Source organism: Zonotrichia leucophrys, chromosome 10 (genome assembly GCF_028769735.1).
Source record: "Zonotrichia leucophrys gambelii isolate GWCS_2022_RI chromosome 10, RI_Zleu_2.0, whole genome shotgun sequence".
Taxonomy (NCBI): Eukaryota; Metazoa; Chordata; class Aves; order Passeriformes; family Passerellidae; genus Zonotrichia; species Zonotrichia leucophrys.
The window spans coordinates 8,540,338-8,555,841 of record NC_088180.1 but is presented as its reverse complement, the minus strand read 5'-3'; the positions used below and the strand labels follow the sequence as shown (position 1 = coordinate 8,555,841).

At 52.5% G+C, this 15,504-nt stretch overlaps 1 protein-coding gene across 2 annotated transcripts in view; it reads right to left on the bottom strand.

Annotated features, from left to right (window-relative positions):
* Positions 1-13,482, bottom strand: part of BCL2L10 (BCL2 like 10) — a 38,216-nt gene extending 24,734 nt beyond the window's left edge. Inside the window, exons 1-2 of one of the 2 annotated variants that reach the window (XR_010441612.1) lie at positions 12,997-13,482; positions 9,944-11,376 (exon numbers count right to left, since the gene is read on the bottom strand). Coding sequence is in view for 1 of the 2 variants with exons in the window: in XM_064722462.1 (XP_064578532.1) it covers positions 11,239-11,376; positions 12,997-13,398 (540 nt within the window). In the remaining variant the exon portion in view is untranslated. Of the gene's footprint in view, positions 1-7,417; positions 11,377-12,996 lie in introns of those variants that run through there. The other variant, XM_064722462.1, reaches the window with a different exon arrangement.
* Between the last annotated feature and the right edge of the window lie 2,022 nt (positions 13,483-15,504).

Below are 15,504 nucleotides of genomic sequence, written 5' to 3'. Positions count from 1 at the left end.
ATCACTGCCAAGCAGCCACAGAGCCTCAGGAGCAACACTCAGTGACAGCCCAGCAGAGCTCATCTGTCTCATGTTAATGGTCTGGGCTAGAGCCCTGCTGGGGACAGCTGTGGCACATGGACACCCCTAACAGGGGACCCTGTGATCTTCTGGCCTTGCTCCTGCCCTACCTGTGGGACTGGGTCTGCACAGGGACATGCTCAGCCAAGGCAAGGCTTGGCTATCAGTTCACTAAAAACATATTCACTGTTCCACTTACCTGGGCTTTTTTTGTTATTCTATTTCCTCTAGCACAGATAGATTAAATCCAAGAACCAGCCTAACCACAAATATCCATCAGACCTCCTTCAACAGAGGCACTTAGGTGTTCTCAACCGAGCCTTGTCACAAAACACAAATGGCTTTCTGGAAGCAGAGGCTGCTGTCAGCCCACAGGCTCTGGCATGGGGCTGCCAGGGTCACCCTGAGCCAGCAGCATGTCCCTGTCTCACTGCACTGCTGCCCCTGTCCCCTGTGTCCCCTGCCTTTTTGCAGTCACTCCCATCAGGACATCTGCAAGAAATGCCAGGAAACCCCCCAGGATTGCCTGTCCCTCATGCTACAGGAGCCACAACCAGCTGGGAAGCCCTTGTTTCAATTTCTCCTCTCAGGACAGCAGTGAGCAGGCACGGCCCCAGGCTGGCCCAGCACTAGCAGCACTGTGGAGGGGAGGAGTGCAGGAGACACCAACACCAGCTGCTGCTCTCAGTCCTTCACCATCTGAAACCAAGCCAAAAACCTGGGCAAGGGCTGCAGGGGCAGCCAGCAGGGCTGGGGGTGCTTTGCAGGTGGAGAAGGAGGAGCATGCAAGAGATCCTGCAGAGCCCAGAGGAGATGGAGTGGCTGGCAGGTGGCACATGGAGGCATGGCATCCACCAGGATGTGGGGAGGGCAGGATTTGGGGGGCCCAAATGAGCTGAGCAGCCTTCTGTGAAGCCCTTGGGACTCCCAGCCTGGAAGAGGAGCTCATGTACTGGGCACCTGGGCTAAGAGGTAAACCTCCTCCAAAGCTTCAGAATGTAAACACCTCTGTGTGAGAGCACTGTCAGGAGCAAGGGGTAAAATCATGGTAAGTGCTGAAGCTGGGAACCAAGGAACATGAAATCCAGGGGTAAATTTTACTTGCCTGAACCAAGGAACATGAAATCCAGGGGTAAATTTTACTTGCCTGAACGCACAGTAGAACATCTACCAAAACTGTCCAAGGTGTTTTCCCAATAAGCTAAGCACTCCACTGCCTGCCAAACCCAGATTCTTCTCAGAGATTTAAGGCTCTTCCTCATTTGAATTGCAGTAATGAACTAATGCTTTGAGTGCCTCCAGCTGCCAGCAGCTGCCTCAGACTGAATTGCACCCAGGAGCTTTCCCAGGAGCTGCAGAGCCCAGCCCAGGAGCAGGAGCAGCCCTCTGCAGACGCTGCTCCAAGCAGACCCAGCAGGGCAGGGAACACAAGCCAGGCTGTCCATATGGGCTCTGGCTGGGGTGGCAGAGCCACCAGCACAGGCTCCAGTCTGGCTTTCCTGGCTTTGTTGACGGGTAAAGCTTTATCACTGTTAAAACACCATTTGTTGCTGTGACTTTTCCCCCCCTTCTTAAATGTCAACTTGAAAAGAAAAATTCGGGAAAGGTCACTTACCAGAGAGACTGGCACAGCTCCAGCCACTTGGATAAACATGTGTAGGGTCAGCTGCTGCAAGAGGGGATTTTAAACCAGTTATTTACCTGGTTGGACAAGTGTTGTGTTTCTGCAGAAGAGTGAGACTTTATGTACCTTGCAGGGGGCAATCAATCTCCTCACCAGCCACCCATTGCTGCTGGGGTTGTTAACCATTTGGGACACCCAGGGGGAGAAGATGCTTAGCTCAGGATGCCAAATTTCCTATTTAAGGGGGCACAAGCACCAGTGAAATCCCCAGACTGACTCTGAGACTGGGACACTGGGACCGACGCCAAGGAGAGCGGCTCAGCAGCAGCCTCACTGCACCCCTTCCTCAGTGGAACCCACCTGGGCTGCTCTGCACCCTGCATGGCATGGGGCTGGTCACCACTGCTTCTTCAGGCCAGCTGAGCCATTAATTCGTGGCTGGAAGCGAAGTGCCAGAGAGCCTGTCAGTGAGGAGCAGCATGATCCCTACCTGGATGCACGCAGAGCAGATCTGGAGCAGGTGCACTGGGTCCCACTCTCATGGCAGCCTCAAACCGAGTGCTCCCTTCCCTCCTGCTTTGCCAGGTGGTTACAAAGAGCAACAGCAACATCCCTGAAAAACCCCCAGCTACCCAAAGGCACAGGTGAGCAGGGGCTACTTGTGCAATGCAGGCAGCAGGTGTGCTGATAAGGAGCAGTCCCTGCAGGCACAGCCCCTGATGCCCTTTATCTGCTGCCTTTGCACTTCAGCTCAGCAGGTACTTTTGCCTCTCACCTGCTGAGTTTCTGCCACACTGCTGAATGTGCTGGCTGCAGCCAAGAAAAGGATTTGACTGAAATAACAAACCATCGTATCCCTGTCCCAGCCTTCCCTATGGCTTCTCAACAAGGGAAACTTCACAATTCTCTTAAAAAAAATCTTGATTTTCACCCTTGTCTATAAGCAGTATGCTATTTATGACTTGCCCAGAGCGCTCCATAGCTCAGCAGTCCCCAAACCAGCACACAGACCAGAGCACTTGACTCCACCAGCCAGATGAGCCTGCTGCTAATTGTGCTTCCAAACCACCTCCAGCTGAACACACCTGGCTGATGGAGGTCCTGCCTGAGAGAGGCACCATCTCCATCCCCCAGCATCCCATCACTGCCCAGCATCCCTCCTGCACCCAACACCTCTGCAAGGGCTTGGATGAGGCCGTCACCTCCACAGGCTGGGAAAGCTGGAGGCTCTCCAGAGGACAGGCAGGCAGGGAATTGCTTTGGGAGTGCTGCTCCATGGTCAGCCCCTGTGGCCAGCCTTGCTGAGCAACTTCCCAGCAGCAGCCCCCATTCCAGGGGAGGAGGGTGTGCTCCTGCCAGACCTTCAGCAGCCCCATCTCCTTCTCCAGAGAGACCAAGCCACGCTGCATGCCAGGCCAGACCAAGGGATTTGGCACTAGAGCTCTTCCCACAGCAAAACAGGCACTCGCTGTCTGTGATGGGGTTTAGCTCAGCTGACAGTGCTCACTCCCACATAAAAGCTGAGCACACAGCCTCACTCAGGACAACTCCCAGGCTCTGGGCACCTGAAGGCTCATGCTGCCCTTGTGAGGAAAGCTGTGCCAGCCTGGGAGCCCAGGCCAGCCCCATCCAAGCAGGCAGTGCAGCTGGAACACACCGGCAGGGCACAGCTCTGTGCCTCCAGCAGCCACGCAAGGGGACACGGCCAGGGCCGGGCAAGGTCAGAGGCAAGAGGGCTCTGCTCAATGGGAAACCACCTCCATGAGGCATTCAGGAGTTCAGCCAGACACAAGAGCTGTCAGCAGTGGGAAAAGGGCAGCTGCTGGTGCTGCCAGTAAAAGCAAAAGAAAAGGAGAAATCAGCCCACCGCAGCTTCCGATCGGATGTGACAGCGCTGTCTGAGCTCCTCAGCAAACCCAGCGTGCTGCAAGTGCAGCAGGAGCCCAGGAGCTGCCAAGGGAGGGGAAGTGCAGAGCTCCAGGGCTGTGGGGAGGGGAGGGGAGCCACCTTCAGCAGCCCTGACTGCGCACTAACCCACAGGCAGCTCTCTGGGTTACACACCTCTGCTCACACACACCCTGGAGGCAGCCCAGGCCCTGTTCCATGTGTGCCACAGCCCTGCTAATGCTCCTGTCCCCTCCTGGCAGCCTGCCCCCAGCAAGGGGTGGGATTTTCCAAGAAAACCAGAGACAGATTGTTCTGTATAGCTGGGGAAACTGAGCCTCTAGCACCCCTGTGCTGGCCAGGGAGGATGGCTGCAGGCAGCCTGTTCCCAAACAGAGCAAAGCATTCCCACCAGGCCCCCACGCCCTTGGAATAATTCACTTTTTGTGGAATCCAGTCACTTAAAAAAAAAAAGCAAAAACAACACAGAAAACCCTTCCCCAGGCCTGCAGCAATATTTTGTCTGTAAATAATCTAGAGAGCAAGGTCACATTCCCAAGTGAGCACACTGTGGGGAGGGTGGGCAGGGGGCAGAGGGGGATGTGGAACAGGGAATGCACAATCCCAGCCCCGGGCACAGCCAGCCTGGGGACCAGGGGAGAGCAGAAAAGGGCTCTAGGGGTAAGAGGCAAGATGATTTCATCTTTCTTTCACCAGCTGTCCCTGAAGCAGGGACAAAGCTGCCACCTCCATCCTCCCACACTCAGCACATCTCACCCTTGGCAGGATGGTGTGTGTGTGTGGCACAGAGCTGAGCAGGGCTCAGCCTGCCCTGCCCAGGGAGGGTGGCAGCAGCTCAGGTGGGCAGGAATGCCCTGCTCTCCTGGCAGCACCTGCACCACTGCTGCAATGCTGGAGCCATGCAATGCCAGGGGAGCTGGGGCTGTGCTCCCTGCGGGGAAGGCACAGAGAGCCACCCTGGCACTCCCTGAGCCTGTGCCAAAGGCAGCGACATCCAGGCTTTCCTGCCCTGCTGCTGGAGCAGGCTGTCAGTGGCAGCCCCAGCGTGGCACCAGCAGTGCCACAGCTGCACCTGCACAGGGACAGCTCCCAGCACAGCAGGGATGTGCCTCCCACAGCCCATAGCCCTGCAGGACGGGGAGCAGGGCCACTCTGGGGAGCCGCCCACGGCCTGCATGGAGCAGATGGCAGAACAAACAGCGCCAGGGTTTCTGTTTCACATAATCTGCCCTGCTCACTCCCACACGTAACCTTTTCCTCCCATGGAGCAGGACTTGGCTTGGAAAAAGCAGCCAGGAAAGCTGGAAGGGTTTCAGAGTGGCAGGTGTTCTGCTCTGAACATCACCAAGGACAACACACAGACCCCAGATGATTTTTCCTTTATTTAAAAACAGACACAGGCAAGATTTGTGCTGTTTTGTGCTTTGTTCAAAAGAGTTTATGAGTAATTATTTTTCCTTTTTCTAGATGAGCAGAAGGGTGATGCTGCTGTGGCAGAAAGCTGCCTACAGGAGTGAGAACACTTAGGGATGGCAGGTTCTTCATGCCACAGCCCTGAGTGACCTGTGCTGTGCTCAGGCCAGTCAGGCACTGCAGGGCTCTGTCCTTCAGGGCATACAGGTGTTTGGGGAAAAAAATAAAAAAAAGGGGGGGAAAATATTCAAACCTTGCGCATTTAGACTATTCAGAGCCACAAAACTCAGGGGTTTCTGTCACACCCAGTGGTGCTCCTCTGCATGGGCTGTTTGAGGATCCAGCACAGCCCCTCCTTGGAACCACCAGCAATCCAGCCCATCACTTGCAGGCTCCCAGTATCATTAGGTTCCACATTTAAATCTCTGCTGGATATCAGGAAACAAGCATTTGCCTTGCCTGTCAAGCACCATCAGCTCCCAGCTGCCACTGATCACGCCAGCACGCTTTACAAGGCTGTTTCACACACAGCTGGTGGAATTTGTTCTTGCTCATGCAGCAGAATCATCCATCAAAGTCACCTCACCACCACCACCCTGCACAGCACCTTGTGGCCACTCCCTCATGGGCCTGGCACCAAGAGGCAGCCATGCCCATGCAGGGCAGCACAGCACTGGGTGCATCCCTGCAGGGCAGGGCTGGGAGCCCTGGGAGCACATCCTCTGCCTCAGGACAGGGGGAATGCCCCTGGTGGGGGCACAAAGCAGCCAGAGGAGCAGCAGGGTCAGCCTGTGTGCTAGCAGGCTGGGTGATGAGATTTTGCTGGCAGCTCCCTGTCGCAGACATCTTTTATGAAAAATGCTTTCCTTAGGATTTTTCCTCCTGAGAAGCTGAGAGGCCTCAGGAACAAAATGTAAACATTGATTATCTGCTGCTGTGGAATGCAGCAGGTGGATCCGTAAATGGCCCTTGTTGGATGTTTGTAATTAATGGCCAATCACAGCCCAGCTGGCTCAGACAGAGAGTCGGAGACACAAGCCTTTGTTATTCATTCCTTCTTATTCTATTCTTAGCTGGCCTTCTGAGGAAATCCTTTCTTCTATGCTTTTAGTATAGTTTTAATGTAATATATATCATAAAATAATAAATCAAGCCTTCCGAAATATGGAGTCAGATCCTTGTCTCTTCCCTCATCCTCAGACCCCTGTGAACACCGTCACAGTTCCCAGAGAGAGAGGAGTTTCCAGTGTGTGCCCTGCACCAGCTCCTCACTAAGCCACATGGCTCTGCCTGTGTTTTAGGAGTTCCCAATGAGCTCATCATAAAGCTTCATAATTGATGTTTCAAAATTAATAACAGCCTGGGACTCTCCTGAAGACAACAACAGCTCCAAGGAAGAGGCCAACCAGCCATTAGGTACAAACTACAAACAGTGCTCCCTCCCAGCCTTTGATGAAGTCAAGTGGTTTTGCCCTTTTGCTATTATGCATTGCAAATTGAAAGTGCCAGCCAGAACTGCTGGCTTTGGTGTCAGGCTGCAGAGCAGGGCTCCAGCTGCCATGTCCAGCCCCCCAAGGTGCAAAGCAGTGCAGAAACCTCCCCTGTGCTCATACTGAAGCAGGCCACCCTTCTCCACAGCCTCTCAAGGGTATCAGCCACCTTTGATAACAAAAAAAGACAGCAGCTGATGCTGTAAGCAGGGTGTGGGGCTCCTGCTGTTACTCACCATGTGCTGAGCTGCTCAGACAAACAAAAGAGCAGGTTGGGTCAAACACAAGAACTTCCTCAAGTGAACTGTAGTCACAGGTCAGGATCATTAAAGGGATTAAATGCAGAAAGCACCAAGTTTCTGCAGTGGCTCTCTGCACACAGCTTCCCAATGCCCTGCACTGCAGGGTCTTACTACAGAACTCCACAGTCTCACTCATCCCCATGGCCAGCATGGCCCCAGCTGAATTTAAGCACTCATTTTAACATTTTAATTCTTAACTGAAAGAAATGTGCAACACACACCAGCTTAGGTGAGCATCCAGAAACCATGGGATTGCCAAGGGGCAGGTATCAGTGCCAGGCTGTAGTGCTGGAAACTTACCACAGGCTGGGCAGAAAGACACAGCCTGTGTGAAAAGAGACTTTGACAAAAAAGCCAGGTCCTCTCTTCACCTCTCATTTGAATTAAACAAATAGACCAAGCCCAGGCAGAGAAAAAAATCCAACAAAATGATCTCATCAGTTCAACAGAGTTGATTTTTAGACTTCCTGCACTTGACTTTAAGTAAATCAGGATTTTATGTTTTTATTTTTAACTCTGTTCTCATTTAAAAACTCCAGTTAGTGACAGGATAATTGTTAACAGTTTGAAGATAACATTTAAGTGCTCCTAACAATGGCAGCATTTAAGAAGGAGTTACACTGATACCTTTTAAACCTGAAAGCAAGTGATTTCCCAGCCATGACAGCATTTTCTCTTGGCAAGGACAACCCAGCTGGAGTCTGGTACAGAAAGCAGTTGGAGAAACAGAAGTGAAACTCAGAAGTTTCTTTTCATTGTCTAAACAGAACGAGCACAAGAAGTGAAATTACGTGAATAAATGCTGTGCCACTTGACCTTTTTGGTTTCCAGTGATTCTCTGGGGGTTTTCTGGCTGTCCAATTGCTAAGTCATTTGTAACAGGGCTCTCCTGTGCTACCCAGGCTTGGGTACCACCCTGCAGTGTGCATGGGCAGGAAAGGACACAGCACCAGCACCAATTTCTCCAGTGAGACGTGCCAGACCAGATTTTTTGCATACCACAGCAAAGCAGTTCAGCACCTGCCATGTAACACCAGCCTGCAACTCACATTTTTTCAGCTCTAACAGTGCCTCACTTTTTCCAAGTCAAAAAGAAACTCAGTGGCCAGTTCAGCACTCTTAAGGCTGATGAGTAAATTGCTTTTTCCTTTAATGAGCAGCTGGGCTGCTGCAACAGCACTGCAACCTTGGTTACAGATCAGAACTGGGCAGGGAGCGGGTGCAGCTCCAGAGATAACACTGACAGCTCCTGTCAGACCACGGTGAGCACCTCTATAAAGTGGGAACACTGCTTTCCCCAGCCCTCAGCCCTGCACAGGCCTTCATACACAGCACAGGAGGGACTCAAAACGGGTGATGGAAGAGCCCAGGCAGCACCTTCACTCCTTTTCCCTCAAATGCAGGTGCTGCCAGCACTCAGAGCCTTGGAGCAAGCCAGGATTGTGCAGGCTGGGGCCCAGCAGAACCTGCAGCAATTGCTCATCTGCAGATAGGATGAGCCTGCTGCATCCACCACAGGCCTGGGGAGTACAACAGCGCTGGAGAGACAAAACCTGCCCTGAGGATCAGACACAGCCTTGCACTGAAACACCACCTACTCACTCCCCTTCTGCTTTTAAAGGAAGGAACAGCAGCATCTTGCTTCCCTCTTCTGAGGCAGAAAAGCAGATGAGCAGCAGTTTTCAATTGAGAAATGCATTACTTCATTGAGACAAAATGTCAGGCTGAAACTGAAATAGTTTCTTGTAAAACCAGAAGTCATGCAAATGTAAGTTAGTCTGAACTGCCCTGAAATCAACAGGGCTCCAGTGATTTCAGTTCTGCTCTTCAATCCCACATTGCCATGTCAGAGAGCAGCCCAGGGAGCCTGGCCCTGGCTGGGATGGGCAGCTCCCACCCGTGCCTGTTCCAGCAGCCTGGGCTGTGCCCCTGCTCCAGGGCACTGAGCTCAGGCTCCCAGCAGGGACCAGAGCAGCCTGGCCCAGGCAGTGCTGCCCCTGCAGCCTCCTGACCCAGCCTGCAGCTGCCCTGGCTCCTGGAAAGCCCACTCCCTGCTTCTCCAGGACAGGAAAGACTGGCACATGCTCCTCAAGCTGCACTTTGGAAAGGGTCAGGTTTACACCAAAAGCTGATGTGACTGTTAAAGGGCATTTCCAGGCTGGGTTTGTTGGGGGTTTTTTCACTTTTCCAGAGCACACTGTAAAAGCCAGCATAAATATCCTCCCTGCTATTGTTTCTGTGGAGCCTGCCAGATCAGATTACACTGAAAATCAAGATACAGATATTTTATCTTTGTTCTGTTTGGCACAGGAGAGACATTTGACCTTTGTTTAGAGCATTTCTTGCCCTGTCATTCCCCATGCTTTTCATCATACAAGCATCCCACATTTTAGAAACTACTTCCAGTTCCCAGGACCCAGCAGCTCATTCCCACTGTGAGCAAAGTTTCGAGCACTGGATGCCTGCAGGCAGATACCCAGAGCACTCAGCTGTCACACACAGGGGTGTCAGCCCTGCAGGAACCTGAGAGAGGAACTGAGCACAGCCCTGCACCATGGGCTCCCAATCCCCGTGCTGAGAGGAGGCAAGCTGGAGGTTAGAGAACTGGAAGTTGGAGAACAAGCAGACGTTTATTCCAGCCAGCAGCGTGAGGGGGAGGACCAGCAGCTCCTTCCTGCCTGTGTGGGACTTACCAACCCCTGAATGCCCCTTTTTGTCCCTGTCCCACATCTGTGGCCAGCCAGCACAAGGCTGCTCTGTCCAGCAGGCCTGCCTCAGGCCCAGTGGCCAGCAGAAGGAGAAGCAGGGTGGCCACTGGCAGCCACAGGGATGCTGACCTGAGCTTTCCCAAGGGGAAGCTGGCTGCCCACTGGACGTGCAGCTGGAACAGGCATCAGAGCCCCCAGACTGGAGACAGGGGCAGGAGACCAGCCCAACACCCTCAAAGAGTACAGCTGCTCAGGAGGACTAAACCAGGAAGGCTGAACTCCACCAACACATTGCACAGCTGTCATCATAACATGGACCAGAGACTTCAGTTTCAGTAAAAAGCATGCACGTGTGAGAGAGGCAGCAGCAAGTCTTGGCAGAGAAGAAACAAGAGCTCTGTCACTCTCTACAAGCTCTCAGAGGAGCCTGATTGCACCCACCTATGTTAGAAAACCTTGGCCTACAAAACCAGCAGGTTGCTTCCAATCACGATGCTGAAGATGGACCTTTTGGACGGGATTTTCCACTCTAGTTTGGACTGCTCTGGAGACTGGTATCAAACTGCTCTGGTGCTCCACAAGTCTTTGTCTCAGGTCAAAGCACCAGCAATACAGTGAATACAAACTGATGCATCCAGGTAACCACCAAAACACTCACTGTCTGAGCACCAGCATCCATCCGACCTAATAATCAGAAAGGTTTTTTAAAATAAAAATACTCAACATTTATTCACCTTTGAAGTCACCATAGTAAAATTGTACACATTGTGAGTAACCCAGGAACATTATTCAAAAGCTATCAGAAACATAAGGCAATTTGTACAACCATTGAAAGAAATACACAGCATTTTGAAAACAGAGTGAAATATTACTAAAACAAGACAACGCTTGATACACGCTAGAGTGACGAGAACCAGCATTAAGTTTTAAACAAAAATAAAGATGTCATGGCTACAAGTATTATACAGTGATAAATACTTCAAAAATATATTAAGATATATGGAAATTCTCACTTTGTAGGGGAAATCCAGAGAAATTCCAGCCTTCACTGGATTTCAATATACCAATTAAGGTTAATATTTAAATTCTTTTCCTTTCAGTAGGAACCAGTTCTGCAGCCATTACTGTCCTGTATCAATACTTACCTTCTTGTAGTGTAATGAATTCAGCCTTATGTTACACTAAGCCCTAATGCTTCTAGCATCACAGGCACCAACTGCCCTAAATGAACAAATGAGTTGTCTTTTGATTACAAGTGCTGTGCATCACGTTTGAAGCCATAAACCACGTTAGATCACAGTCAAGGTTTGCCCACTTTACAGCATTAATGAGGGCAGGTTCCAAACTTGCCTCCAGGTAAATGAGACATCTTGAACAGAGGGTTTAGTAGCAAGCCCACCATAATGTTTTCCTAGCATAACACCAAGCACTCAGAAGTTACAGTACATGAACCATGCTAAAGTTTAGGTTTACACCTTCAAAAAAGAAAGTCCAGAGGATGTTTGGAGATAACAGGTTTTGAACATGCACAAATAGTGCTCTAGTACACATCTGTCTGTGCCATCACTGGGTAGTGAGTGAAGCAGTTTATAGCCAAGGATTTGGTGAGGCAGTTTTCTGAGCCAGTTTAAAAATATAGACTTCTTCTTAGAGGGTCTGTTCTATAGAAAATAAAGTGAAATCTGGTAAACTGTCAGTTTTGAGAGTACTTTCCCTGGGCAGGATGCGGCGGTGTCCTACCGCACCAGGAGGAAGGCCAGCCCCGCCATGCCGATGCCGATGCCCGCCGCTGCCGCCACGATGGCGTTGCCGATGGTGCTGCTCTGCTCGGCTGCCTCCGAGCCCGGCCTGCCAAAGAACCGACAGAAGCCATCCTGCAACACCAACACAAAGGACACTCAGTTGTTGAGCTCGCAGTTAACTGGGTTTCTTTAACAAGCCTTTGAGTTTCATGCTCCCAGCTCAGCCTCTGTCAGCTGCAGAAGTCTCTGTCCAGTCATGGAAGTCTGAACCCACTGCCTTGGGCATAGGCAGAAACATTTTGTAAGAGATTTTGCACAAGGCAACAGAAAGGAGTAGCTACAAGTGATTGCATACTTAGCTCAAGAGACAATTGGACACTTCCTATTGAGATGCTCAGTGTGTCATTACATATTTCTGCCCTTTTAGGCAAGTTTCTGATGGGAGCTGCCAGCACTGTTCCTCCTACTTAAGTTTCAGAAAGCATCTAAAACACAGGATATGGAAATTTCCACTTTTAAGACACAAAGCCAAAGCCAGTCCCATCTCAGTGGATGTGGGACTGATTACACACCCACTTGGAAAGGCCGGGTGGACACTGCTCAGAGCTGACCTATGACAGAGCAAAGCTGGCAGCTGCTCTCCCAGATCATTGTGATAATCAGAAGTGGCAGCAATACAGCTCCAGATGGTCGTGTTTGAACTCTGCTCCGCAGATGTCTATGTAAACAAGTTATACTCTTAATTTCTTCCGGAACTTTGTTCTTTACACTTTGATTTGTGCGAACAGGCAATAGGATTTTGCCAATTTTGCCAAGTGACAGTGTTCCCTGCAGCCAACCACCACACTGTTCTGAGCAGCCAGATGGACCAGTGACCACTGGAAAACCAAGTTCATTTTGGTCTGCTGGAAAAGTCAGCTAAACCAGTGGCTACTTCCCCTCTGTTCTATTTTTAGTGCTTATTTGTACTGACAAAGTATTCCACTAGGACTGGAAATCGGAAACGAGCAGTTTTGGGGGATAGCTGACATTTTGTTCAGAAACGCAGGCAGAGCTGCACCAACGCCTTAAAAGCTGTACCTCCCTCCAAGTGAGCATCTCTCGGAGCAGACGAAATGCGCACACCTTCCTCCCCAGGCCCCACCTGACCGGCCTCGGGACGGACACAACGGGAGCCGCAGGTCTGCAGGCTGGGTGCCTCCATACACAGGTGTGCTTAAGGACAGGTTTGTGCTCACACCTGGGACAGGACCTGTGCCAGCCTGCTCGCCCAAACCCACAGGCTGTGCACCCGAGGGGAAGGCAAACCTCGCTCCCAATGGCACAGCAGCATCAGCATCGCTCTGCGGGATCGGGATGGGAGGCTGCATCCCAACGGGGCCGTGCGGGGCACTCGCAGGCACCCAATGGCCCAGCGAGCACCCACCGCGTGTCGCGATGGCCAGCATCCCCTAGGGACACATCGCGTGTCTCGATGGCCAGCAGCCCCTGGGGACACGCCGCATGTCGCGATGGTCACCATCCCCGGGGATACACCGCGTGTCGCGATGGTCAGCAGCCTCTAAGGACACAGCACGTGTGGCGATGGCCACCATGCCCCGGGTGCCCGCCCATCGCCGGCAGTACCGCGGGCACGTCTCCCCCGGGACGAGCCTCTGCCCGGAGCCGGGGGCTGCCCTGCCCCGCTAACCGGGATGGGGCTCGTGTCCCGGCACCCGCCCCAGGCCGCTCCCGCCCCCCGTCCCCGCTCACCCATCCGCCGTGCGCCTCCAGCCACTCGCCGCGCTCCTCGGCCAGGTATGCGGCCAGATGAGCGGCCAGGCAGCGCGGCCCGTCGCTGCAGCCCCGCTCGGCCAGCGCGGCCGCCAGCGTGCCCGCGAACACCACGAGCGCCAGCAGCCGGCCCCAGTTCAGGCCGCCGTCTGCCTCGAGCTGCGCCGCCACCCTGGCCAGCAGCGCGGCGGCCTCCCGCGGCTCGGCCCGCGCCAGCGGCGCGCAGGAGCGGAAGAAGGGCCGCTCCTGCCGCTCCAGCTCGGCCGCCGCCCGCCGCAGCGTGCCCGCCGTGGGGCTGCAGGGCAGAGCGGCGCTGCCGGCGCGGTGCTGGAAGTAATCCTCCAGCAGCAGCGCCGTCTCCTCCTTCAGCGAGCGCGGCATGGCGGCTGCCCACGGCGCCGGCCCCACAGCAGCAGCAGCAGCTGCCGCCGACTAAGAGGCGGGGCGGCCCCTCCGCCCGGCCCAGCCCGGCCCGGCCCAGGCTCCCCGCCTCCGGGGCGGGGCCAAGCGGGCGCGTTCCCATCGGGAGGGACCGCCCGCATCCCTCGAAAGACATCGGCGGTACATTGCTCTGGGCCTTGCTGGGCGGCCGAGGGACTTACCGGGTGCTGCCTCTCAAATACTTATTTTAAATCCTTTTGGCTTTTCTGTTCCACATTAGTGGCCCGCACGAAAGTGTATTCTTTTCATCAAAGGAGATACAGGTTTTTCAGGGTCATGGGGTGAGTTTTTTACAGGGCACACAGCACAGGGCACACCCGGCCTGTGCCTCTGCTCAGTGCCCTTTGCAGGTGAGCTGCTGAAGGTGCCCTAAGCAAAGCGTGGCGGTGGCCCAGCCCTGCTGTACCTGTGCTGGCACAGGCACTGCCGCAGCCCTGGCACTGTGGCTGCCTCACCTCTGGTCCCACAGCCAGCTCAAGGTGCCCAATGCGCCAGCACAGCTTGGCTTCACTCTATCTGTCTTGAGATACAGCTGTCTCCATGTTACATCCCCATTAGAAAATCTAAAAATAGGTGGTTGGAATCAATCCTGTTGCAATTCCTCAGATTGCTATCAAGAATTGGCCGGATCCCTTAGAGTCCCTCCTAAGGCGAACTTTAGTTCTACATCCCAGTTCTTGGCTTTTGTTTTGTTTTGAAGCAGGGAAACAGAGTCTGTTTATGTGCTAGAGCAGTGGCTGGAATGAGATCTGTGCTTTTCACAAGAGTTTTACACACATGCTTTTAAAACTATTTTTCGTTATGATTGTTAATCCTGGAGCAGGAATTTCCTATTGCATTCCTCACGGCAGGAGTGCAAGAGGGAGAGGCTGCTCTTTCTCTAGCAATATCCCTTTCCACCCTTCCTGTTTATATAGCATTTTTGTTTAACAGGACAGGCCCCAGCTACAGCTCCCTTCTCTCCACACGTTTATGGAATAGAGGTGTTTCTGACACAAAATAGCTTGAAATATGAACAGGGGAATCTCAAAACCATGGTTTTTCCAAAGCCTCCCTGGACAGCCTTTAGTGAGCAAAAAACACAATGGGTACTTCAGTGTCCTGTTCCTCCAAGTGTCATTTATCTGGTGGGAAGTTGAGGCCCATCCTGGTTGATGTTTTCACCATTACCTCAGGAACAAAGAGGTGATTTTCACAGGTGGCAAGCCCATGCACCCCCACACTAAAGTCCAAAGGCAGTGGCCCTGAAGTGCAAAACCCACAGCATTTCTCCATGCAAGACAGAAGTGCAAGATGCAATGTCAGACTCATTCTCACTGGATCTGGTGACAGTTTGGGCACTGATGTCACTCAGAACAAGCTGGCTCAGCACTTTCCCCAGGCCCTCAGAAGAGGGGAAATGAAACAATGCACCTAAATTAAGAAGGTGCTTTTTTCAGTGACTGAACTGAGCACTTCCACTAGCCACCTTCAGGCCGACCATAAAACCCACACTGAAGTTGAGAGGACAGCTGGCCACAGCTCAGTTCTCTCCTGATAAGGCAGAAAGCTGAACTGCTGCATCTCCAGGTGATCTGCACATCTGATTTACCCAAAAAGCCACAGCCTGGGCCCTCAACAGAATTTCAGTGCCCAGCTTTTCACTGGCACCCTGCTGCAACCCAAGGAGCTCCCACAGAACACATACCCTACATTTCCAGTTCCTTCCTGGGTATCCAACAAGGATCTGGAAAGAAACCATTACATTAGCTGGGATCCTTCTGAGCAGGAAAACAATCTGAGTTCTTGCCTCCTGAATGCAGGGTGAACTGAGATGGCATTTCAAGCACTTCCATGGGCTGCCCACTCTCATTTGCTGGGGTTCGCCTTGAGTATTTCTAGAAGATATTCCAGAAGCAATTTTCTGGTAGATCTGGATTTTACCTGAGATTTTTGTAGGAGAAATCATTTAAGAAACTGTGTAGTGCAAAAAGTGAATGTCAAAAAGGCAAAAAAACCCAAATAGCTACCATTATAAATACCTAAACAATGGGAAGAACTACTACA